The 27,814-nt window shown below is 35.6% G+C and overlaps 1 protein-coding gene across 3 annotated transcripts; it reads left to right on the plus strand.

Annotated features, from left to right (window-relative positions):
- The first annotated feature begins 1,262 nt into the window (after window positions 1-1,262).
- On the plus strand, window positions 1,263-27,313 carry galnt3 (UDP-N-acetyl-alpha-D-galactosamine:polypeptide N-acetylgalactosaminyltransferase 3 (GalNAc-T3)). Of its 3 annotated transcripts, XM_051905157.1 has the most exons (13): window positions 1,264-1,497; window positions 2,193-2,395; window positions 2,690-2,756; window positions 3,675-4,259; window positions 11,113-11,285; window positions 15,943-16,092; window positions 19,752-19,986; window positions 20,425-20,542; window positions 21,417-21,617; window positions 22,772-22,903; window positions 23,115-23,216; window positions 24,406-24,558; window positions 27,116-27,313. In XM_051905157.1, exons 4-13 carry the CDS (start codon window positions 3,763-3,765, stop codon window positions 27,227-27,229), a joined length of 1,875 nt encoding a protein of 624 aa, XP_051761117.1. In that variant the 5' UTR covers window positions 1,264-1,497; window positions 2,193-2,395; window positions 2,690-2,756; window positions 3,675-3,762; the 3' UTR covers window positions 27,230-27,313. The 3 variants fall into 3 exon arrangements, with proteins under 3 accessions (XP_051761118.1, XP_051761117.1, XP_051761116.1); XM_051905156.1 differs by lacking the exon at window positions 2,690-2,756; XM_051905158.1 differs by lacking the exons at window positions 2,193-2,395; window positions 2,690-2,756 and having other exon boundaries at window positions 1,263-1,497.
- Window positions 27,314-27,814: the final 501 nt, after the last annotated feature.

A 27,814-nucleotide genomic window follows, 5' to 3' on the forward strand; every position in this document is an offset into this window, starting at 1 on the left:
CAGAATGCACTGTAATATACAGAAGTATTATACAGTAAAAAAAAAAGTGCATTCTGGGTAAAATTTGTCATTTTACACATAATATTACCCAGAATTCATTGTTCTTACGGTATATTGCTGTCTGGAAAATGGTATTTTACTGTAAATTTGTTTATTTTCTTTTTATTGTTATTTTTTAGAGTTTATTTTATGGAGCCCCTAAAGGGACATGGTGAAGAAAAAATTTGTGATGGGAGGAAAAAGTATTTTGATGGGAGGCAAAACTTTTGCGTTCCCTCCAAAAGTTTGCATTCCCTTCCAAAACCTGTGTTCTCTCGCAAAACATTTGCGTTCCCTCCAAAACTTTTGCATTCTCACAAAACTTTTCATTCCCTCCAAAACTTGCGTTCTCTCGCAAAGATATTTGCGTTCCCTCACAAAACATTTGCGTTCTCTCGCAAAACTTTTGCGTTCTCTCGCAAAGATATTTGCGTTCCCTCCAAAACTTTTGCGTTCTCTCAAAGATATTTGCGTTCCCTCACAAAACATTTGCGTTCTCTCGCAAAACTTTTGCGTTCCCTCTAAAACTTTGCTTTCTCTCGCAAAGATATTTGCGTTCTCTCGCAAAGCCTGTTGTGAACCGCTGGCAGTGGTTCAGAAAGCTCTGTACATTCACAATGGAGTGCCTCATTTTGAACTTGGATTTAAATACAAAGAAATGCTTTTTTAAATATGCAAATAGCATTGCGAGAAAACGCAAAAGTTTTGCGAGGATACGCAAATATCTTTGAGAGAGAATGCATAATCTTTGAAAAATATTTTTTCCACCCGTCCCAAATTTTTTTCCACCACCATGTCACTTTAGGGGCTCCGTAGTATTTAAATCCAAAAAGCGACTTTTTTTAATTTCTATTTATTTATTTATTTATTAATTATTGGCCGGGCAGTGAATATACATCAGTTTTGTTTTCTTTGTTTGTTTTTTAAATACATGTATGACAACATTATATATATATATATATATATATATATATATATATATATATATATATATATATATATAATTTCCTTGTTATATTACTATTTAAATACTCATATATAGACAGGGATCAATTTCCTCGAATTGGCCAAATATAGTCTCTTAGATGTGGGTTTTTGCAAGATTTACAGAATAAACTTTTAGCTTGATAGAGTTACGGTAAAGAATTTCAGTTGTGCAATAAATCCACATCAGCCCTGATGTCAAATAATAAACTTTGAGATATCATCAGGAGCAGTTCATATGTCAACCTCCAGCAAGAGTCAGTCATTCTCACTAACGAGATTCGACACGAAAAGACACAGTGGGAAGTTAAATTTCTAGTATCCTACAGATGAACACTCTGAGCCTCTCTGGTATTCTTCTCTTGTCCGGTTCGCGTCCGGTTTCTTTTCTTTGCTCTGCAAACACAGAAGCTCTTTATGAAGTCCATGTGCATGGGGACACGGTGATTAAAATCCTCAGGCTGAGCATGTCTGGTGAGTGTTTTCTACATCTACCATATATTAAATAGGGGTGATTTATTGTGGTAATATGTCTAAGTGAGTTTATCATTGTCGTGTAGTCGAATGTCACCCATCAGTGATGTCGCGCGACGTTTTTGTCCAAGTTACTCTGCATGAACCGCACCACCTATTTTGAAACATGGAAATAGTTGATGCCAGTTCGGTTGTGGATGAGTTAGGTAGCATAAATGATGCGGTAATGCAGGGTGTGTATTATTATGGGTCTGACTAATTAGGGCGGCTTAAACACTCCCTAAAGGCAACACCGATTGCGTCCAGAAAATTACTGAAAGAAATTATTTTAAAAAGAAAAGAAGTTTCTTTCTTCGTGATTTGACGCGTCTAGAACGCGTTCCTGCTCCTTGTCTACTTAGCAACGACCCAGCGGAGCGCGTGTCCGTGACAATCCAGTTAGAAAAAGTACAAAAAGTAGATTTTTCTTTTTATAAATCATTCTTTTCATTAAGCTAAAAGGTCTGGATGGACAAGCTCAAAATAAAGAAATTCTGTTATAGCGCTCTTGAATCTTTTTAAAGAGAGACAACAAACATGTAAAGCTATAATTATTTTGGTTCATTTAAATGTTCCCCTAATAAAATAATCAACTCTATAAGTGGAATAGCAACATTTTTTAAATGTTTAAATGTTGACGTTGCTCACCCTAACAGAATAAGGGTACATGTGGCGTTTACGCACACGTTACGCAAGCCCCGCCCCTTTACCTGAAAGACTAGCACCTGGATCCAACGACGCGGAAGTCCGGCTGGGGTTGCTCCACTTTGACATCGCGGTGGTCAGCAAGTCTGCTTTGGGACAGTCGCTGTTGAAGTTCAAAACTCTTTTGGATATGAACTGACATGAATTTTAAGCGGTATGTCTTTCAGTTTCTTTACTGTCTCTGTCTGCTTTATAACGTTTATTTACATGATTGCGCGTGAGAACTGAACACTGATTTACAGTTTGGACAGATGGTGTTATTGTGCTATAACCCTAAAATTACTTAAATGACATCCATAAAGCAACATGTGTCACATTAAATTGACTTTTTTTATCAGACATCCCAGGAATACCTCACTTAACATGTCTTGATAATGTGAACTTATGGATTTTCCCCTCATTTTCCATTTCATGTAATGTTAAATATCATATTCATGTTTATATTTAGAAGGAAAGTAAATAGCAAAGTGCCATTTGCTTTTCTCCAAATTGCTGTGACAACACTCCCACATCATGTAAGTGATCATTAAAATGTATTTTCATTGACAAAAAAAAGTTTTTTAGTAAAAAAAATATGCATCTAATTTTTGATTCACACTATTTTGGCTTACACATTATAAGGCGGGAATCTTATCATGCCTTCTAGGATTCACTCTAAAAAATGCTGGGTTAAAAACAACCCAAGTTGGGTTGAAAATAGACAAACCCAGCGAATGGGTTGTTTTAACCCAGGGTTAAATGTTTGCCCAACATGCTGGGTAGTTTTATTTAACTCAACTATTGTTTAAAAATTACTATATGGTTGGCTTAAAATGAACCCAAAATAGGTTAAATTTATTAAAAATCAGACACACAATTACTAGAGGCAACAATAATAATCAAAAGGTGAACATTTATTAACAAGCTATTTAATACATGTTTATTGTTTAATTATTATTCTTTAAACTTATTAATAAATGTTAATTTATTGAACATATTAATAAATGTTAGTTTCCAACATACTTTGGGTTCATTTTAAGCAACAATACAGTAATATTTAAACAATAGTTGTGTTAAATAAAACTACCCAGAAGGTTGGGCAAACATTTGATTATGATTATTAAAAAATTGATTTTTAGACAGAAATGTCAAGTCTGATGTTTGTAATATGATTAACATGATTAATGTTTGTAATATGATTAATACTTTTCCATTGGTTAAAAGTCTCAATTATCATTTGGAAAGTTTCACTCCAAGTCAGTGTTGTTAAAGTAATTAAATTCACAAAATTACCTCTCATGTGAAGAATGGTTTCCCAGCCACCTAAAAGGAGCTTAAATATCAAAGAAAACATTTATGTTGGATGTTCAGAACTGGAGTTTTCCGTTCTCAAGCTAGTTGTCAGTAGTGTTTAACTTGTTCGCAGTACTTACAGCTTTCTCTCCCGTTCACAGGTTGGACGGGCGGTGATGTTACGCACAGAGAGTGTGCCAGGTGAAGCTTTGTTTCCCACACTCTGAAAGCCGGCTTCGCCTCAAAAGAATGACATTCTTCCGCAGGCTGCTGCGCAGACGACTGCACCCATGGAAGCTCGCCATCGTGGCGCTGGTGTTCGTGACTTTCCTGTTTCTGATGCAGCGAGAGGTGGTCAGTCAGAACCCCCAGGACGAACCCTGGCTCAAAGGGATTGTGGAGAAACGGGATGGTGTTCTTGGGATGGTGATAGGGGCGGTGAATAACTTCCGGGACGCTATGCCAAAGATGCAGATCAAAGCTCCAGTGAGGCAGCAGGAAAGCGAGGGCAGTCCAGCCTGTCTGTCCGGGTACTACACGGCCGCTGAACTCCGACCGGTCCTAGAAAGGCCACCACAAAACCCCAGCGCCCCAGGGGCTTCTGGGAAGGCTTTTCACACTGACAACCTGGGCTCATCAGAGCAAAAAGAAAAGGAGAGAGGAGAGGAGAAGCACTGCTTTAACTTGTACGCCAGTGATCGGATCTCACTGAGCAGAGACCTCGGCCCTGATACGAGACCTCCAGAGTACGTACCACCTGTTTGCTTTGTGCACCTTCTGACACCTCATCAGCATGGAAGCTTGTTTCCGCCACTGAATAAAAAATAAAAAAGGTATAATTGTGACTTTTTATCTCGCAATTCTGACTTTTTTTTTTCAGAATTGCATGATATAAACTCACAATTGTGAGAAAAAAGTCTTTGTCCTCAGAATTGGACTTTATAACTTGCCATTGCTAGTTTATATCTAACAATTGCGAGAAAAAGGTCAGAATTACGAGAAAGAAGTCAGAATTGCGAGAGAAAAAGTCAGAATTGTGAGGAAAAAAGTCAGAATTGCGAGTTTATATCTTAACAATTGCGAGAAAAAAGTCAGAATTATGAGAAAGAAGTCAGAATCGCAAAAAAAAAAGTCAGAATTGCAGGAAAAAAGTCAGAATTACGAGAAAAAAGTCAGAATTGTGAGAGAAAAAGAATTGCGAGTTTATATCTTGCAATTGCGAGAAAAATGTTTTTAGAGTTTAAAATGCGTAATTGTTAGTTTATGACTCGCAGTTCTGACTTTTTTCTCTCCATTGCGAGTTTATATCTCACAAATCTGAGAAAAGAAGTCTGAACTGTAAATTTATCTCGCAATTGCAAGAAAAAAAGTCAGCATTGCGAGTTTATAAAGCGCAATTGTGAGTTTTTAAATCGCAATTTTGACTTTGTCTCGCAATTTAGAGTTTATATCTCACATTTCTGAGAAAGAAGTCAGAATTGCAAGATAAAAAGTCAGAATTGCGAGATTAAAAAGTCAGAATTGACCGTTCGCAAAGACCCGCCCCCTTTAGTTACTGTTGCTATGTCCAACAAGCCACACGCCACACATCATGTTCTCACGCAGTGAAAAATACATCGCGGAGCAAAGAGGACACTGACAACAAGTCGACAGACAAGACAGAGCAGGTTACTTATGATATTAAACAAGGTCTCAAATTTCAAATTTTGTAATTTTTAAAGAAATTTAAACAATAAATACCATTTTGTGGCTCTTTAATGTGTCTTGACAGATTACTGTAGCGGGTCGTGAACCGATCATCTCTTCCTACTAGTTCATTTATAGCATCAAATAAACATGAATGAACATCAGAAGGAATGTTGTTTCATCCACAGAAGGACGTCAGTACACATTATTTTTCAAGTTCAAGTCCACCAATGTTAATCTACTAACTCCCCTGACTGCTTTGTCGGACATAACGGCGGATTCTGCGTTATGATTGGTTAGATCGTCTGTCAATCAAACTCCTGGTGAAGGGTCAATTGTGAGATAAAAATTATCTTTTTATTTTTTATTTAGTGGCTAAAACAAGCTTCCACACATCAGACATCTTAAAGGGATAGTTCACTCAAAAATGAAAATTCTGTCATCATTTACTCACCCTCAAGCTGTTCAAAACCTGTATGAGTTTCTTTCTTCTGCTGAACACAAAAGATGATATTTTGAAAAATGTCGGAAACCAAAAAGTTGATGGGCCCCATTTACTTCCATAGTATTTTCATCATTGTTCAATATTAAAAAAATATAATTTGCTGAGTTGGGAATGCAAATATATGCCTGATGTATAAGATTATCTATGGTTTAACTTATCCCCCTCTCATCAGAACAGCTGCTTATCGCTCCGCAAGAGGTGCGTTAAGAGGAGCTTGTATTATACCACTCAAGCAGAGTAATTTTAGTCAGTCTGCTTTCTCTGTTAAAGCTGCATGACAATGGAACGCTATTCCAGCAACTATAAGAGAACTAGACACATATCAATTATTTATAGTTCAGGTAAAGAAATGGTTTATTAATAATCAGCTTTGTCAACATTAGAATTTACACCTGCTGGCTGTCCTGCTATTGTTTCGTATTTGTTTCTATTTTATTGAGTGGTTATATTTATAGATGGTTTTGATGTAGTGTTATGTATTTGTTTAAATTACTAGTATGTATTTTAACCACATATTTATTTCTAGGGTGACTTGTAACATTCTGTCCAGGGACTACAGATGAAAAATAGCTTTCAGCTAATTCTGGTGCATTTACAGAAGTGTTTTATTAATGTGCAATGTCCCTGTTAACTAAACAAATAAATAAAAAGTTTTGTTTCCGACATTCTTCAAAATTTATTATAAAAGATTTGTCTGTGGGCATCATTTTTTAAAATTCATGCGCTCTCGTAATCTTTAATCAAAATAACTTCCCCTCCCTCTTGCAGCAACATCTCTTCTCTGATGAAGTGTTTACTGGTGCTAGGGCGGGACAACCAACCTGTCAATCACATGAGATCAACCAATAACAAACCACAACCATTCAACCCCTTAGTTACTGTTGCTTTGTCCGATAAGCCATGGCGCTGTCACGCCACAGAGTGAAAAATACATTGCGAAGAGGACACTGACAACATGTCGACAGACAAGACAGAGGAGGTTACTTATGATATTAAACAAAGTCCCATCTTTCAAACTGTGTAATTTTTTTAAGAAATTCGAACAATAAAAACCGTTTTGTGGCTCTTTAATGTGTCGTGACAGATCGCTGTATCAGATCGCTCAGATCAAGCGGCTTGTGAACCGATCATCTCTTCCTAACTAGTTAATTTATAGCATCAAATAAACATGAATGAACATGAGAAGGAAGGTTGTTTCAAACGCGGAAAGACGTAAATACACACCTTTTTTCAAGTTCAAGTCCACCGAGGTTAATCTTCTAACTCCTGAGTCCTGACTGCTTTGTCAGACAAAATGGCGGATTCGGTGTTATGATTGGTTAGATTGGTTGTCAATCAAACTCAAGACGAAGGGTCAATTAAAGTATTAATGTAAGAATGGAATTTTGATTTACTCAGAACTTTGTTCATGTTTCATAAAAGAGGCCCTGTGAATGTAGTCTCTATGAAATATATATATATATTTTTTTAAATAATCCTACAGTAGGGGAGAGTGCGGTAAGATGAGCCATTTTTTACTTATGTAGTTCTCACGATAAGGGAAAATGAGGCAGAAGTACAATGAAAGTATTTAAAGTAATTTCAAGATGTTTCCTATCATTTTAAATGATCAGAATAGTTCTATGACAAAGGACTCTAAAAATATGGCCTCTTATAAAAAAAGTGTTCATGTGGCTCAATTTGCCCCAGGTTAGGGGTAAGTTGAGCCGAGTCAGTAGGTGGGTGTAAACTGACCATCTAATTGAATCTGAATCAAACCCATGTGAAATTTTGAAGATACCCTCTTTTAAAAGATTACCTCTTTTGAAAACTAATTTAATAATCAGATATCTGTTTGCAAATATTTATATTTCTTTTCTTAAAGCTACCTTAAACAACATAAAACCATGTAACCTTCCCATAAATAGACTAAACAGAGAATTTGAGTCAAATTAAATAAAACCTGAATTAGAATGAATAAATGTTACTGAAACTAATAAATATTTTAGTCAAAATGTTCCTGGTCTGGTAGTTTTTCTGCAATGTTGACCATGTTAGGCCATTAGGGACTACTGGTGGATAGATATATGTGATGAAACATCTTCTGGTTCATATCAGAGAAGGATTTGGTGGACTTATACACTGTTCCTATAAAATAAACTCAAAAAAAAGGAAAAAAAATAACCCAGCTGCATAATATTACATTGAAATTATAGCAGTTTATACTTCAGAGATTTAACTTACACTGTAAATTCAGTGCCTTATGGTGGGGTAAGCACTGGCTCAATTTACCCCACAGCATTTGGCTCACTTTGCCCCATAGCTGCCATTTTGGGAAAAACAATCTAGCTTACCAGTTCAGGATAATATTTAGTTAAATGTTTTGCATGGTTTTATACGTTGTTAAATCACCAATATGATTCATAAATATTTTTAGACCTGGACAAATTTGCTTTGATGAAACAGCCATTACATCTGTTATGCTAAAATTTTACCTTGACAAGCCAAAAACTGTTTTTAAAGTAAACTGGCGCCTTCCACTCCTCCCATGTGCTTCTCCTTTTCACAGTCTGGCAGAAGTAGTGGGTAGTTCCAAAATATATCGGCACATGGCAATAAAAGGGTACGGTTGCCAAGAAACAGGGGGTGGATCAACTTACCCACTGGCTCATCTTACCCCACTCTCCCCTAATCATGACCAATTGGAACAGTCATGTAGAAGTGGAGATTCATCTGTCAAAAAGTGTGGGAATCTTGAATATTGTAAATGTGAATAATATATCTGAAAATAGTCATGCTGAAACTCTTGTAAAACTGAAATTCAAAAGTGTGATTTGCCTTTTTTTTTTTTTTTTTTTTTGCTGAATCATCTTCTGATGTGGGTTATGGAGCGCTGGCTATCAAAACTCAATCCAGAACCAACAAAAAATAACACGAAGACCACCTTGTAAACTGAAATTATATATTTCCATTGCATATACAGTGAGGTCCATAAGTCTGATATTAAGCATTTTTCTCATTTAAAACATTTTTAATAATATCTAACCACTAACTTTTAGTGTTTATCTGGCAGTTTTGCTTTTAATATTATTTGCTTTTTATGCAGAATCTAAAATAGTTCTTATTTTTCTTTTCATAGTGTTTCCTTGCTTGACATTTTTCAAAATACTTTACATAAGAATGTTTGTTTGCAATCTAGAACGGAATTTATTTATCTGTCTGGATAATCAGTGGCTCTGTGAAACTACAGACTAGCTTTTCTCCTCAGACGCGTTATTTAAACATGTCTACGCAGATATTGTGACTAATTACAGACTGAGACAAAGATGAGCGTTTTTCTCTAATTAAACACGTTTGTTCTTGCCCTTATTGCTTTAGTGGAGTGATATACACACAACCAAGCCTGGAGTTCCTATTGCTTATTGTTTTACAGTTTCACATAATTAATTGTCTGCAAAATGACAGCCAAAACAATTATGTCTTGATATTTGTGCATTTACTCTAAAAAGGCTTAGAAGGGTGATTATTATTATTATTATTATTATTATTTTCAGTCAGAGACATCATCAGTTCAACCAAACAGGGAATAGGGAAATGCATGTTTCTACATGACAATTTTTAGTCATTTGTTATCAGAGGTGACTGTGTCCAAGTTATTTCCAGAAATGAAATATCTTAAAATGTTTTAAAGGAATAGTTCACTTTCAAATAAAAATTTCCTGATAATTTACTCACCCCCAAGTCATCCAAGATGTTCATGTCTTTCTTTCTTCAGTCAAAAAGAAATTAAGGTTTTTGATGAAAACATTCCAGGATTATTCTCCTTACTTTAATGGCCTCCAAATGGTTGAAGGTCTAAATGTCAGTTTCTGCACCAGTTCCATTTTTTCCATAAGTAGAATAGGGAAGATGTAAGACATACAGCGTAAGCTTTTTGAAGAATACGAAAGTATGGTTTTGGCGGAAGCACTTGAAAGGCGATCATTTGTTTATATAAAGCATATACATTTGCATTTTTCTTCGAAAATGACAGATCGTTTCGCTAGATAAGACCCTTATTCCTCGTCTGGTATCGTTTAAAGCCCTTTGAAGCTGCACTGAAACTGACATTTGGACCTTCAACCGTTTGGAGTCCATTGAAGTCCACTATAAGGAGAATAATCCTGGAATGTTTGCATCAAAAACCTTCATTTCTTTTCGACTGAAGAAAAAAGACATGGACATCTTGGATGACATGGGGGTGAGTAAATTATCAGGAAAATTTTATTTGAAAGTGAACTAATCCTTTAATAAAAAAATATATGCCAAAACTTCAGAAAATTTCTGAGAGATAATGAAAATGAAATGCTAAATCAGTGTTGAATTGATTCATTGAAACTGGCAGTTTAATCTGATTCACAGAAATGAGTCAAACTTTCCAATTCTAATGCTTGTTTTGCTATAATCTGAGTGTTATTTTAGTATACTTGAGATGCTATTATAGTTTTATTCATATTTTGAATTTGTTTTTATTTTTGCATATATTTTTATTTTAATTAAGTTAGATTTGTAGTCATTTTGTTGCATTTGTCATTTAAAAAAAAAAAGAAAATGTCTACAATATGTAGTAGAGCTGCACGATTAATCGTAAAAAGATCGGGATCTAGATTCAAACACCCACGTGATCTTATTTATTAATAACAACGATACCGGAACATTCAAATCTGTGTTCGTGCTGCCGCGCTGAGCCAGAGAGAGCAGTTTTGAACCACACAGTAGTTATTTCTGTTACAAATATTAAAATTATCACAAAAGTACTGAGATAAAAGTTTAAAGTTAGGATATAAACACTGATGTCTACGACAGTGATCAAAATAGTGCAAACCACCAACTTGGCGTTTCAAATAACGGTTGTATCAATTTGCATCTTAAGCCACTAGGTGACGACAAGTAAATGTATTTGTCATTGAATCATTCATTCAAAAGATTCGTTGAATTCATTCAAAACCATTTTTAAATAATCCATTCAAATTAATTAAACATTTTTCCAGCAATTAGACTCCAGCAATTAACATTTTGTCAGAAGCTCTATTAAATTACGATATTTTGTTTAGTTTTATATTCAGAATCGTGTGAGAATCGTGATCTCTATTTGAAACCAAAAAATCGTGATTCTCATTTTATCCAGAATCGTGCAGCTCTAATATGTAGTGATTATTAATTTTTTATTTCAGTTTTTGTTATTTTAAGTTAAACTAAATGAAAATGAGAAATGTTAGCTGAAATATGTTTCAATACTTTATTTTAATATTTGTTTTATTTCAAGTAACAAAAAATTGTAACGAAAAGGCTTTAGTTTTAGTCTTTAGGAAAAGTAATGCCAAACAGTGTTGACTCGATGTCCTATTGAGTAAAATGTTCCCTCTTTCCCTTTTCTTTTCCTCTCGTAGATGCATCGAACAGACATTCAGACGCTGTCCACCCCTGCCGACCACAAGCGTGATCATCGTGTTCCACAACGAGGCGTGGAGCACGTTACTGCGGACCGTCTACAGCGTCCTGCACACCTCCCCTGCTCTACTCCTCAAAGAAATCATCCTCGTCGATGACGCCAGCTCTGACGGTAACTCACCTCAAGCCTGTGCCCCCACGAGACCGTCCGTGTCTTTTAATGGGCGTCCGGTTTCACTCAAGCAACCCGTTTTACAGAATTCTTGTAGGCCTGCTGACACCTGGCCGCTCGTGAAACAGGTTACTACGGGAAACAGAGCTGTTTGGGAATGTTCTCAGAGGAGTTTTGCTCAGCTGGTGAAGGGGGTCTGAGGTACAGGGGGCTATCAGTGGACTCCTAAAATCCAGATCTGTGACAGGCGGACGAGAGGGAAGAAACGCAAAGAGGAAAATGAGCATTAGAGCAGTGGTTCCCAACTGGATTTACTTCAGGAGCCAAATTTGACATTAGTGGCAACTCGACACAGCAACAAAATCGCTTGGTAAACCAGAAATGTCTTTAAAATCAAACCTTGAAATTTGTTGCTGCATACATTTCGGCAGTATGCAAAATGATTCTTCTAATCTAAATGAATTTCAATGGATTCATGTTCTCAGCAACTAAAACACACAGGGTTTATCCTCGCTGTGGCTCGTGTTTAAAGGATTAGTTCACTTTCAAATGAAAATTAGCCCAAGATTTACTCACCCTCAAGATATTCTAGGTGTATATGACTTTCTTCTTTCTGATGAACACAATCAGAGATCGTATTCAGCTGTATTCAGCCTTTTTCGTAAGCTGAATACAGAAGGCGGTCCAGAAGCTCGATATTTTACTACATAACTTGTTAAATATGGATATTTTTCTTACACAAACGCATTGCTTCGCTTCAGAAGGCCTTTATTAACCCCCGGAGCCGTGTGGAATATGTTTGTGATGGATGGATGTGGATGGAAGCACTTTCTTCAGCTCATACTCGTTGGTTATCGCTTACTGCCATAATAAAGCTTGGGATATTTATTAATATTTTTCCGATTGTGTTCATCAGAAAGAAGAAAGTCATATACACCTAGAATTGCTTGAGGGTGAGTAAAGCTTGGGCTAATTTTCATTTGAAAGTGAACTAATCCTTTAATGTAGTCTAGTCTCTTTCGCATTGTGTAGTTTTGTTCTTGGTTTTTGAGGATGAGGGCAACCTGTTAATGACATCTGACTAACTTTGACTCAATGATAGATGAATTTGCACCGAAGTACCATAGAGTTTGATTAGGCACAAAATTTCAATGGCAACAACAAAAGACAAACGAAGCAATTTTATCTTCCATTTTAAATGTTGATGAGCCTATTTTGCTTTCCTAAATATGCACAATTACACTACTGTTCAAAAGTTTGGGGTCGGTAAGATTTTTTTAATGTTTTCAAAAGAAGTCTCTTCTGCTCACCATGGCTGAATTTATCTGAAGTGTCACATGATCCTTCCGAAATCATTCTAATATGCTGATTTGCTGCTCAAGAAACATTTCTTCTTATTATTATTATTATCATTGTTGAAAACATCATTTTTATGGAAACCGTGATAGGATTCTTTCATGTACAGAAAGTATTTATTCAAAATAGATATCTTTTGTAACATTATAAATGTCTTTACTGACACTTTTGATCAATTTATTGCATCCTTAATGAATAAAACTGACATTGCGATATATATTGCGATATGAAAATTTCACCAGATGATTTGAATAGCTCTATTTCTAAAGAATGAATCATTCTAGGATGATTGAGGTATACAATATTTGAGATATACAAATGGAATAAGCAGTGCTTTGTTTTTCAGGTAAATCTAACTGTATTCAGGTACAGACATTGAATAATAAAATGTAAGATAACACTGCATAGTCTTCACTGTATAAATTATAATTAATATAATTAATTAATTAATACAATTTATCTTTGCTAACGCTACAAATGTGATTTTCTCTTTCTCCTTTGTTGTTTGATTAGCATTGGTGACACAATCATCTTTGGGTATATTAGGCTGCTGTCACTTTAAGGCGAATGCACGAATACGAATGCAATATAATGACACGCATCTTTCTCAATTGTTTACAACACATAACCGACTTAATTTTGCACGCACTTGTCCGTTCATATGGAAGCTTATTTCCGCCACTGAATAAAAAATAAAAAAAGATAATTGCGACTTTTTATTTCACAATTCTGACTTTTTTTCTCACAATTGCAAGTTTACATCTCGCAGTTTTGACTTCTTCACTTACAACTGCGAGTAATAAACTCACAATTGCAAGAAATAAAGTCACAATTGTGTAATAATTCTCACAATTCTGACTTTTTCTCGCAATTGCGAGTTTAAATCTCACAATTCTGACTTCTTTTCTCAGAACTGTGAGATATAAACTCTCATTGGCGAGAGATAAAGTCAGAATTGCAAGATATAAACACATTTGTGAGAAATAATATAAAGATATAAACTTGCAATTCTGACTTTTTTCTCACAATTGCGAGTTTATATCTCACAATTCTGACTTTATAACTTGCAATTTTGAGTTTATATTACGCAATTCTGAGAAAAAGTTAGAATTGTGAGATAAAAAGTTGCAATTACCTTTTTTATTCTTTATTCAGCAGCGGAAACAAGCGCACACAGAAAACAACGCTCGAGTCTTCTTGCGCTCAATATTTAAACTGACAGGACTTAAAAACACATGCAAATGATAAACTTTCAACTACGACCCCTATACTTCACATCGCACATCCTTAGATGTGACTATCACAGATGCGCACATCGCGATATCAATGCTAAAACGATATATGGTGCAGCCCTAAATAAAAATACTGATTATTTAAAACAAAAACAAAAAAATCATACTGACCCCAGACTAATTGAATGGTAGTGTATATGGTTAGTTGCATTTGATTATTTGATTTTAGCATTGATTTTACCCTGCTCAAAACAGACCTGCTAAACATTTTTGGATTGAGAAGCACTGCACTAGATCTCACCTATCTGTTGCCCTGGTTGAATCACGCAGGGACTGAACTTTCTCTCTTGGCAGCCCTCCAATGTGAGAAATGAAAGCCAGGGAATTGGCTTTCAACAATTCTTTTACGCTCCCTCTTCTTTTAATTACACCCTCCGTCTCCCTTTCTCAAGCACTTCCAGCTTCCGCTGAGAAAGACCAGTCTTCTGTGTGTAGACCCCCGCCCTCAGAAGCAGCCAAAACCTATAGGACATCCCGCTGCGCTGCTGTGAATCATTTCAGCTGGTTTCAGCAGGCCTGTGTTTTACGCCCTTACTCTTAAATGATTCTGAAGAGGATAATACATATTATGTTATATCATAAATCATAATGTGTGAGCTGGGAAAGCTAGTCTTAAACTGCAGCTTCTCAAGCAACTCATAATTTAAAGTAGTTAAATGGTCAAGCAACCCTCCCTGCTGACAATAAAAAAGACTAAGGTGGTTAGGCTGGTCTGTTGTGGTGGTTTTGGGGTATGTTAGTGTCACCAAAAAGAAATGCAAAAATAATGTCTTTTAGTCCGATTTCGAAACCAATTTCAATTCAGTTTAGTGCTGTAAGTTGTGCAGAAGTGGCACTGTATTCATCACTATTTTTAGCTAGTTACTCCTCAGTTCTGTATAATATATAATATTATACCAAAGTGCTGGTCAGTGGCTTGGCCCTGAGGGCTTCTGGGAACTGCAGACTTATGAAAGGAGATATTTATGCTTAATGAATACGTACACACCCATATCTACTAGATTAAAGGTACGGCTTGAGCTTTGTCCTGCTCTTTTGGTAAAAAGGTATTATTATATCTTTTATCCCTGCATACTGAATCCAAAACATATACTGACAGAATACTGAGTCAGTTTGAAAGCAAAATGTTAGACGTTTAACCATACACCATCTTAAATGTCACATTTTGAAGTTGAAAGAGCACTTACTGACATGATATAAATAAAACGCCTCTGAATTCTGTTCCAAAAACTGACTACATAGACAGCTGCCTTCTAAGGGAGCATCCAAACCGAAGAAACATATGCTTGATATGCAGTAAGCATAGAAATACCATAATAGCACACACACACACAAATATTAAATATACACTACCATTCAAAAGTTTGGGTTCTGTAAGATTTTTTAATGTTTTTGAAAGAAGTCTCTTATGCTCACCAAGGCTTCATTTATTTGATCAAAAATACAGAAAAATCTGTAATATTATGAAATATTATTGTAATTCAAAAAAACTTTTTTTTAATATGAATATATTTTAAAATGTAATTTATTCCTGTGATGCAAAGCTGAATTTTCAGCATCATTACTCCAGTCCTCAGTGTCACATGATCCTTCAGAAATCATTCTAATATAATGATTTGCTGCTCAAGAAACATTTCTGATTATTATTAATGTTGAACCGTGACACTTTTTTCAGGATTCTTTGATGAATAGAAAATAAAGAACAACATTTATTTGATATAAAATATATATTTTGATCAATTTAATTCATCCTTGCTGAATAAAAGTATGTTTTTCTTTCCAAAAAAAAAAAAAATTAGCGACCCCCAAAATATTAAATATGTATAATAGAAATTTCTCTCATTTCATCTTCCATCTGGATGCGTTTTGTACTGAGCTTGTTGCAATGCATTCTGTGATCCCCTTCTCCGTGAAAGGAGAATTTTGCGTAAAGAAAGTCTAACAATTATTGATTGTTCTTGTAAACTGCACAAACACGCATTGTTTTGACATTTCTGTTTTTCTCACAGATCGACTAAAGGACGAACTGGACGAGTATCTGAAACAGCTGCACATCGTTCACGTGGTCCGCCAGCAAGAGCGAAAGGGCCTGATCACCGCCCGGCTCCTCGGGGCCTCCGTGGCGACAGGCGACACTCTCACCTTCTTGGATGCCCACTGTGAGTAGCCAAACTCTGACATGTGAGATCACTGAGTCATATGAGCGACTTGCCATTTTAAAGAGCAAATCACTCCCACTCAAGTGTGCTGGATTCACATTAATAGGGTTTGTCTCTTAATAAAAACACACTCTTTATAAGAAGCCTGTGGTCAGTTAGAGCTGCTCTGCACTGGAAAGAATCTGATGCTTTTTAATTCCGTCTGAGTTTAGGCTTGTTAAACATTCATGATTTTATTTAGGCCGTGTTTGTGTCCTCTGCTGGTGTGGTTGACTGGGATACGGTCGGCAGAATGCAAAAAATTGCTAAAATTGATTTCGAACACAGTCTTATTTATTCATCTCGGCTGTGTTTATTCATCTGAGTGTTTGTAAGTAAACACATTCAAGTAAACGAGAGTTAGAGGGGATGGTTTAGCCTAAGGATAGGAACGTACTCTATGCGAGTGTACACGCTTAAAGATGCCATATTATGCCCTTTTACAAAGTCTTGATTTTGTTTTTGGGGCATACTAGAATAGGTTTTCATGCTTGAATGTTCAAAAAGCACATTATTTTTCACATATTTGACATTGTTGCAGCACCCTCTTCCCAGTCTGTCAGTAACGCTCTGGAGTGTGTTTTCCAAAAGCATTGTTAGCCAACTACGGTCGCAAGTTCCATCAGCATAGTCAAACGAGTCTGTTTCCCGAAACAACAGTTCCAACAAACATTCGCAAACAGCATCGCAAAGTTGTGTGGTTGGAACGACCGCTCTCGACCTGTAGTTAGAAGCATAGTTTCTTTTGTGCGTGACGTGAACTTAATAAACCCTTATCTTCGGCAAAATAAGCAAGCTGACATTCACTACAATCTATGGGCCAGATTTACTAAACGGGGCAAATTAGCGTGAGAGCGCAATTCCACAAATGCGCCGATGGGAGTGGCAAGTTTTGCACTCGATCTACTGCTGACGTGCAAATTAAAGAATACAGACGCAGTCACGATCATTTACATAATGACCAACGCAATCTAAAAAAAGCAACGCAAATTAGCGTTGGGACGCAAACAAGCAGAGCTGATGCTCTCAAGTGTGGGTCGACACAGACACAACTTGTTACATGTAATCTGACAAACACGTACACATATAGGCCTAATATCGTTTGCCAAGCCTTGTTGGCCTGTAAATAGGCTATATATATATATATATATATATATATATATATATATACAGTATGCAAATACAGTATCTCATACTATATACAATATGTATATATATATATATATATATAACATTTTAAACAATATCTCAATGAACACAAAAACAATTTCCACTTTCCAAAATGTTGACAAGACTAAGTTTAATATAACAACTGTTTAATTTATAACATGAAAGTAAGGTTAATAATATAACTTTTTATTGCACATTTTTCAGTTTTACTCAAATTAGAGTGATGCAAAAATGAGTAAACCCACAACAAAAACTACTACATCTAGTACTTTGTATGGCCTCCATGATTTTTAATGACAGCACCAAGTCTTCTAGGCATGGAATGAACAAGTTGGCGACATTTTGCAACGTCTATCTTTTTCCATTCTTCAAGAATGACCTCTTTTAGAGACTGGATGCTGGATGGAGATTGATGCTCAACTTGTCTCTTCAGAATTCCCCATAGGTGTTCAATTGGGTTCAGATCAGGATCCAATGAATCACTTTCACCCTGTTCTTCTTCAGAAATCCAACAGTGGCCTTAGATGTGTGTTTAGGATCATTGTCATGTTGGAAAAGTGCACGGAGTGATGGTAGCATCTTCTCTTTCAGTATAGAGCAGTACATCTGTGAATTCATGATGCCATCAATGAAATGCAGCTCCCCGACACCAGCAGCACTCATGCAGCCCCACATAAGGACACTGACACCACCATGTTTCACTGTAGGCACCATGCTTTTTTCTTTGTATTCCTCATCTTTGCGACGCCATACAGTTTTGAAGCCATCAGTTCTAAAAACATTTATCTTGGTCTCATCACTCCAGAGTATAGAGTCCCAGTAGTCTTCATCTTTGTCAGCATGGGCCCTGGCAAACTCTAGGCGGGCTTTTTTGTGCCTGGGCTTTAGGAAAGGCTTCTTTCATGGACGGCACCCATGCATGCCATTCCTCTGCAGTGTACGCCCTATTGTGTCACGGAAATAGTCACCCCAATTTGGCTTTCTACTTCTTTAGATGACTGCAGTGAACTTGCATGCTGATTTTCTTCAACCCTTCTCATCGGAAGACGCTCCTGTCGAGGTGTTAACTTCCCTTTAAATGCAAATGAGCTGCTGCTCCCGGCCCCTTTTCCAGAAGAGGGCGGAGCTTTAACAACTCGTGCTTCAGTTGCTCAACAACAACAAAGCTGGAGAATCTCATGCAGCCAAAATGACAAAATTACATTGTTCAAACTGGAGTCGACACTGATGGAGAGACTCAGGAAGAAGTTACAACTTTTAGAATGAAACTGGATGTTTCTGAATGGTTAGTGGATACATTTATGTAGTTGCTGTGGAGTTGATTCAACTCATCGACTAGCATGTGCCGTCATGTTAATCTTTTGTGCAAAACCCGTATGGACGCCCACTATACATTGCGTACCTGTTTGCCAAACAGAGCCATACACACCAGGCTAACATTTATGATTGCTATCAAATGCTATGAATGGTCTAATATTTTTTCCAAAATATCGCTCGAACAGAAACACTCCTTTTTTAGCAATCGAGCTTGCCAGTGTCAACTTGCAGGCTATCCAAGCTAACGAGACTCTAAATAGTCAGAACAGTTAGCGACAGAACAGTTAGCATGATTTGCTAGAACTTTTGCCATGGCGTTAGAATTGGTACACTGTTTTCGCTTGCGAAAACAAAATGGCGGCACTGTAGGTGGAAACGTGCAGATTAAGGGGCGTTAATATTATAATAAGTTGACCGTACTACGTCACTAGGGGAGCGAAATCTGACCGGCTCATTTTTTCACATGCTTGCAGAGAAAGTCTTGCCAAAACAGTTACTGGGTTGTCCTTTTTCACGTTTTCCGAATTGATAGATGCACCAAGGACCCGATTATAGCACTTAAACACGGAAATAAGTCAGATTTTCATGATATGTCCCCTTTTTAAGAAGTTAATACTCCTTCACCTGCGTGACGTCATTAACCAACGTGGTTGAACAAAAATTTTGCGACAATATGGTTTCGGGAAACATGACTAGTTGAATCACTAGCGATGCATCGTACTATTGTAGTTATCAGTGAGTTATGTCGTTGAAGCCCCTCCTTCTGAAAAGCACAATGTGCTCTGATTGGTCGGCTGGACCAGTGTGTTGTGATTGGTCAACCGCTTCGAATGTGTGTTTGTGAAATGTCACGCCCCTTACCATAACCGCAAGTTTTAGCGCTCTACTAACTAACTCAACCAAGCTCCGCCCCATTTATTTTGCATATTCCTTGGGCGGGAATTATGTAAATGAGGGATACTGTGATGTGTTCGTTCCTGGAAGAAAACTTGAGACTACAATGGAGGCGTTTCAGGGAGTTCAGAAACATTACACACTAAAGAAATTTGAAATGGTAAAACAGCAGAATAAGTCCTCTTCGATTTCTGAGACTTCTCAAAACACTTCAGCTTTATCATGCCTTGTTTGTTTAGGTGAATGTTTCCACGGATGGCTTGAGCCGCTGCTGGCCAGGATAGCGGAGAACTCCACCGCAGTAGTGAGTCCTGACATCACCACCATTGACCTGAACACATTTGAGTTCATGAAACCCTCACCGTACGGACAGCACCACAACCGGGGGAATTTCGACTGGGGCCTGTCCTTTGGCTGGGAAACCCTGCCGGATCATGAGAAACGGAGACGCAAAGATGAAACATACCCAATTAAGTAAGAAAACGCTCGGCTTTACAATATAAATGAACACTATTTACTCATGCCATGACTTTCCAAAGCCGTAAGACTTAAAAGGTTTTTGAAAGAAGTCTCTTATGCTCACCAAGGCTGCATTCATTTGATAAAATGAAGTAATATTCTGAAATATTACAATTTAAAAGAACTGTTTTCTATTTGAATATATTTTAAAATATATTGTTTTCTTTTTGTGTTAAGTGGAAAATAAATAGGTTTGGAACAACATGACTATTCCTTAAATGCTTGACTGAGAAAGTAAATAGATTTGATAATACTCAGAAACGCATTGTTTGTTTTCCATTAAATGCTTTTATTATCCACACACACACAAAACACGCATTTCATTCATTTTCTGTCTAATGAAAAACATTCAAGGCAGAGAAACAGTTACACTAATCGCATTTGTCCTCGCAGGACGCCAACGTTCGCAGGGGGATTGTTCTCCATTTCCAGAGATTACTTCTACCATGTAGGAAGCTATGATGAGCAGATGGAGATTTGGGGAGGAGAAAATATTGAAATGTCCTTCAGGGTGAGTCAAAATTAATTTTACACAGTCCTGTGGTTTATGAACATCTTTAGGTTGTTCTTTGCACATGTATACAACCGTTGGAAAGTTACGAAATTAATAGTTTTATTCAGAAAGGACACATTAAATTGATCAAAAATGACATTAAAGACAATTATAATGTTATAAAAGATTTCTGTTTCAAACAAATGCTGTTTCTATTCATCAAAATTCCTGAAAAATTTTTTATCAGAGTTTCCACAAAAATATTAAGCAGCACAACTGTGTTCAACATTAATAAGAAATTTTCATAATATTACAGTTTTTACTGTATTTTTGTTCAAATAAATGCAGCCGTGGAGAGCAAAAGAGACTTCTGCCAAAAACATAATAATTCTTGCCAACACCAAACTTTTGAATGTCAAAGAAAAATTTGAAGTCAACTTTGAATAAAGCAAGACTGACTTCAGCATTTGCAATGTAATGGATCAAACACTTTTAGAGATTCACAGCAAGAAAATTATATTTAAGTTCTGCTTGGTAGTTATTTGAGAAATTACCATATTAACTGTTTTAAGTAAAAGAAGTGTGTATGTAACTTGAATTTACATTAACTTACAATTGTAGGGAGTTTTGTGAACATTTAAGTGGTACTGCAAATGAATCATTGAGTCATAATTTTGAATCAATTCATGAAAATGAATCACTTTCCAACTTTAAAGTTTAAATCAGTGACTGTCAAAAGGAAGGATTGGGAAACTGGTTAAACAACATTGTCTTTATTTAAAAATTTTGCCATGAAGTTTCCTAATGTCTGTCTATTGGATGAATAAAGCTCTTCTTTTTCCTCTCATATTAATTCACACGCAGTTCTTGACCTCCTTCTCTCGTCCTTCAGGTGTGGCAGTGCGGCGGGCAGCTAGAAATCATCCCCTGTTCAGTCGTTGGTCATGTGTTTCGCACGAAGAGTCCGCACACCTTCCCCAAAGGCACGCAGGTGATCGCTCGCAACCAGGTGCGTCTGGCTGAGGTGTGGATGGACGACTTTAAAGAGATCTTCTACCGGAGGAACCAGCAGGCCGCTCAAATTGCCAAAGAGGTACAACTCCCAACATTCCCAGTTCCTCATTATTGTAACAGTTACAGTAAGATACTGTAAAGGTTTAGTTGGAGCTACTGTACGGCACCAAGGGTAGTGTGTTGCTCCCAACATTTGAAGAGCTCTCCAAGTTCTGTTCCCCCTCTCCAGTCTTTCTCTACTGACACTTCAAATAAAGGCTAATGAAAAATAATAATAATAATAAATAAATAAATGTACAATAAATATATATATTAAATGTACATAAATAATTGTACTAATAAAAATAGTAATAATACAAGTTTTAAAAATTTAAAACATTAAAAAAAAAAAATATATATATATATATATATATATATATAAATTAAATAATTAAATGAACATAAATAATTATACTAATGAAAATAGTAATAAAAGTTTAAATAATTTAAAACATTAAAAAAGAAAATGAAATTTAAAAATAAATATAAATGATATATTTATTTCATTTTAAATGTCATTTTCTTTGTTTTAAATTAATAATTGTGTGTGTATATATATATATATATATATATATATATATAATTTTTTTTTTTCAAATAAAGGCAAAAAGTTAATGAACAAAATAAATAATAACAAAATGATACAACTATAAATACATTTAAATAATAAGTAAAACTATTTTTAATTATTTTAAAAATAGATTATTTAAAAAATCAATTCACTTGTTTTAATAATTTGCATTATTTTTATTTTTGACTAATTGAATTATTAAAAATAAAATATTTTATTGAATTAGCCTAAAATTTGTTTATTTGTTTATTTCATAATTTATTATATTTTAAAATTGTATTAATACTTTTATTTTATTTACATAAATAATTAACCTGCCACCCTTTAGTTGTGTTACACAAATAAATTTCCTTCATTTGTTTGCTGGCATTGCTCTTGAGTTAAGAGCTACAAGACTAAAGGCCTTTTGCCAGGCTTTCATCGAGCTGGTCTTCTGCTACCTAAACCACAGAAATCCCTCAACATTCCCAACGTGTAGCCAAGACCTGCTGCTGGTTCATAGCTGTAGACAGACAGCTTTAAAGTGGAGCCTCAGACAGCCTGTGGGCAGCTTTAATATGAGATTCAAAGGCAGTTTCTGTAATGAAGCTACCATCTCTCTCTTTCTCTCGCTCTCTCCACAGCGCTCTTTTGGAGACGTCTCCAAGCGTGTAGATCTCCGGGAAAAGCTACAGTGTAAGAGCTTTTCCTGGTATTTGAAGAACGTCTATCCGGAGGTCTTCATGCCCGATCTCAATCCGCTGCAGTTTGGCGCGGTGAGTGTGTGTGTACAGTGGCTGGGACTCCCCTCTTTCGCTCTCTTTATTCATCTCCCTCTCTGGTGTTGTGTCTGGCCACTGCGGTTTCCCTCCATGCAGCGGATCTCGGAGAAAGCCGCTCTGTAAAGCCTTGTTTTAACAGCTTTCATGTTACAACACCACAATCCGTTCCATTTCCTCCTTCAGCCCTCCCTCTGTCTCCCTCCAGATAAAGAACGCCGGGAAGGAGGCCTGTTTGGACGCGGGAGAGAGTAATGAAGGAGGGAAACCTCTCATTATGTACCCCTGCCACGGGATGGGAGGAAACCAGGTAATTGGAGCAGGAACCGTTTGTCCTGTAAATGAATCAAGTGAATTGAAAGAATGACATATGAACCACTTCGTTTTTAAATGGTTATAAGAAATTACCAAAAAATTCTAATAATTTAAATCAGGTGAAAGTTCTTTTCTTTTCAAAAACATAAAATCCATACAATTCAGTCACTATATTATATAATATAATAATAATAATTTGCTTTTGCTTTTCAGCTATTTTTTATTTTATTTTATTTTCCTTAAAGGAAGAGTTAATAAATTATAAAAATTGTTCATACAATTCAAATATTATATTATATTATATTATATTATATTATATTATATTATATTATATTATATTATATTATATTTTGAGGAATTTATTATATTTCCTTTAAAGGAAGAGTAAAAAAAAAACCCTATAAAATAGTCCATACAATTCAGTCACTATATTTTATTATATAATAATAATTTTAATCAGATGAAGGTGCTTTTATTTTATTTTATTTTTTATTTTATTTTATTTTATTATTTATTTTATTTTATTTTATTTTATTTTTCCTTAAAGGAACAGTAAAAAAAAAACTATAAAAGTAGTCCATACAATTCAATCACTATATTAATTATATTATATTATATTATAATAATTTAAATCAGATGACGGTGCCTTTGAGACATATATTTTTATTTTATTTTCCTTAAAGGTTTAGTAAAAAAAAAAAAAAAAACTATAAAAATAGTCCATACAATTCAAGCACTGTATCATATTATATAATATTTTAAATCAGGTAAATGTTCTTTTGATGCATTTTATTTTATTTTTTTTATTTATTTTATTTAAAGGAATAGTTAAAATACCATAAAAATAGTGTATACAATTCATGTACTATATTCCAAGTTCTGAAGTCATACGATGGCTTTTTGAAACGAACAGACCAAAATGTATGTTGTAATTCACTCCTGCACCAGAGATCTCAAATGTCGCTTGCCAATCGGTCATCAAAAGTTGCGCGTCACTGTTTTTGAACGCAAGCATGAATGATATTTGAGAGAGATTTGTTCTAGGTGCATCGCAAATATAATTTTAATTAGTTCCCTTGATATGTTTTCCAGAACCTCTCAAGAGTTTCCAGGCAAACATCTTTATCTGTTTAATGAAATGTTTTCTCTGTGGTGAAGGTCATTTCTCTCCTCTGATTGTACAGTATTTTGAGTACTCGACCCATCACGAGATCAGGCACAACATTCAGAAGGAGCTCTGTTTGCACGGGACCGATGGAGTCGTCAAATTAGAGGAGTGCCAGTATAAAGGTCACAACACCATCACTGGACCTCAGCAGAGATGGGAGCTCAGAGAGGTAAAACAACGTTTTAAAGGCCACGCTGGAGCTCTTGTTTCTCACACACACTCTTTCTCTCTTCTTCACAAGCCTCTGATCTTTAAACTCAACTCCAAAACTGCCCGAGGCTGTGCTGTGTTCCTCAACTCGCCCTTCTCTGAAGCCAACATTGTCTTTAGAGACTTGTCATCTCCTGTTGTGCTTGTTAATGCTCATTTTCATCAAAACTCAAACATTGATTTGCAATATGTGTGGCTTTGTTGCAAAACCTAATGCTTTCTACTTAGCTGCTTTCTATAGGAGCATCCAAACCATCATGTGACAATATATACAGTGTGTGTGGGTGTATGTATATATATATATATATATATATATATATATATATATATATATTAGTGCTGTAATATAATCAATAAAAAAATTAACTAATCACATTTTTTTCTGTAATCCATCGCAATTAAAAACATTGGAGTTTTAATATTTTTATATAATAATTTCACAGTTACTCTCCAAATGAATGTAGAAACAACTTAAAGACAGTATATTTTAAATATTTGTTTAATGGCATCATTTTATGAATGAAGGCCAGTATTACTGACACTAATACTGCAACTGATGTCGCTATTAAATCAAAATTTAAAAAAAAAAACATTAATTATAGACATCAACATTATATTATAACTAAAAGCGATCAATTTGAACATATATTAGGCTTTAAAAAACAACTTTTAATTTAAGTGAACTTAAAACAGTCTTAACTTATACCCATTATAATAAATGTCTTATTTACTTGTGGTCTTATTATATTATTATATTATATTATATTATATTATATTATATATAGCCTACAGAAATTGAATAAAGTTATCAAACTCTTTACAGTCTTCACTGCATAAATTATAAATTAAATATAGATTAATTCTTATTAAAGCTACAATTTTCTCTGTTATCTTTGTTCTTTAAATTAACATTAAAGGGTTAGTTCACCCAAAAATGAAATTTCTGTCATTAATTACTCGCCCTCATGTCGTTCCACACCCGTAAGACCTTCGTTCATCTTCGGAATACAAATTAAGATATTTTTGATAAAATCCGATGCTCAGTGAGGCCTCCATTGACAGCAAGATAATTTCCTTTTTCAATGTCCAGAAAGGTACTAAAAACATCTTTAAAACAGTTCATGTGACTACAGTGGTTCAACCTTAATGTTATGAAGCGACGAGAATACTTTTTTGTGCGCCAAAAAACAAAATAAGGACTTTATTCAACAATATCTAGTGATGGGTGATTTCAAAACACTGCTTCATGAAGCTTCGAAGCTTTACGAATCTTTTGTTTCGAATCAGTGGTTTGGAGCGTGTATCAAACTGCCAAAGTCATGTGAACCAATGTCATTTCGAAACACTTAAGACGTAACGAAGCCTCGTTTACTGAAATCACGTGACTTTGGTGCTCTGAACCACTGATTCGAAACAAAAGAATCATAAAGATTCGAAGCTTCATGAAGCAGTGTTTTGAAATCGCCCATCACTAGATATTGTTGAATAAAGTCGTTATTTTTTATTTTTTTATTTATTTATTTTTTTTGGTGCACAAAAAGTATTCTTGTGGCTTCATAACATTAAGGTTGAACCACTGTAGTCACATGAACTGTTTTAAATACGTCTTTAGTAGCTGTCTGGGCATTGACAAAGGAAATTAACTTGCTGGCAATGCAGGCCTCATCGGATTTCATCAAAAATATCTTAATTTTGTGTTTCGAAGATGAACGAAGGTCTTACAGGTGTAGAACAACATGAGGGTGAGTATTTAATGACAGAATTTTCATTTTTGGGTGAACTAACCCTTTAATGACAGATATCACAGCAACTGGTTTATTAGGCTGCTGTCACTTTAAGAGCTGCCGCTGCCGAACATGACGTGGATCTGACGCACATCTCATTTTCTCAATTCTCTTTAAGTTAATTTAAGACGTTATTTAACTCATTTAACACTGCTCTTATGAGGATACTCGACAAATAGGCATTTTGGCATAATTCTGTATGTTATTGCGTGAAAGAGAACTCGATACTGGCGCGTCTTTCTGTGCGTCGTGTGTGTGTGTCACATGACACGACATTCACAGACAGTGCGTTTTCGTTTGTCTTGTGGTGCGTGAATGGTTTAAAAGCATTCGCGTGAATAAGAGCGTGATCATATGATGTAACGCTAGTCAAATTATGACTGAAAAACGGATGCTGCGTTAATATTTTTAATGCTATTAAACTGAAAAAATTAATCGCATGCTAATTTTGACAGCACTAATATATATGCCAAATTTGGCCTTTTGGACTGAAGCACACCTATAATGCCTTAAAATACTGCCTACATAGGCGTCTCACCTGTGCAAAACTTTTTTTTAGCAGACTCAACCCAAAGTATATATTCATGAATAAAGACAACAACAGAAAAGAGCTTAGTTTAAGTGCATGGCTTCCTGTCTAATGCTAATTTAAGCTTGCTAATGTTTGGTTTTGTGATTTGGCTGTACAGTAGTGCTGATAGATCCTGCTCTGTTATTTTATTCCCTTTGCAGGATCAGCTGTTCTATAACAAGGGCTCAAAACAGTGCCTGAGCGCTCGTCACGAGAACCCCTCTCTAGTGCCCTGCAATCCAGCTGACAAATACCAGCTCTGGGTCTTCACTTGAATGGCGGAACCACTGACACACACACACACACACACACACACACACACACACACACACACACACACACACACACACACACACACACAGGGTCCAGAACTAACCTGTTGCCACAGCTGCCAATTGGAAAAAAATTACATGCCATAAATATTTCTTATAGGCCATGAATATTTTACAGTATTTTATTTTTTTTTTTTATATAAAAATACATTTTTGTTTATATGAGAATGATTACAGAGCCTATTATTGACGAACAGTGCAGCTCATTTGCTCCGTACCAAAACCTAGTAAGCTGCCTTGCTGTCTACTGCCTACTGCCTACATAGACAGCTGCCTTCTAATGCTCACGGAACCTCATAAACGACGGATCTGTAATGCTGTACACCTGCAGCGACTCAGTAGTGTGCAAGAGTACCTGTCCACATTGTCAGCAGCATTAGTTCCGGAAGTGTTTTTTCCATTCATTTCTCCCACAAGGATTTAAAAAAGTCTTTCTTAAAGAGTTATAATTGAAAATCAGTTCTAATATGCTGATTTGTTGCTCAAGAAACATTTATTGTTATTATCAATGTTGAAAACAGTTGTGTA

Source organism: Ctenopharyngodon idella, chromosome 9 (assembly GCF_019924925.1).
Source record: "Ctenopharyngodon idella isolate HZGC_01 chromosome 9, HZGC01, whole genome shotgun sequence".
NCBI lineage: Eukaryota > Metazoa > Chordata > Actinopteri > Cypriniformes > Xenocyprididae > Ctenopharyngodon > Ctenopharyngodon idella.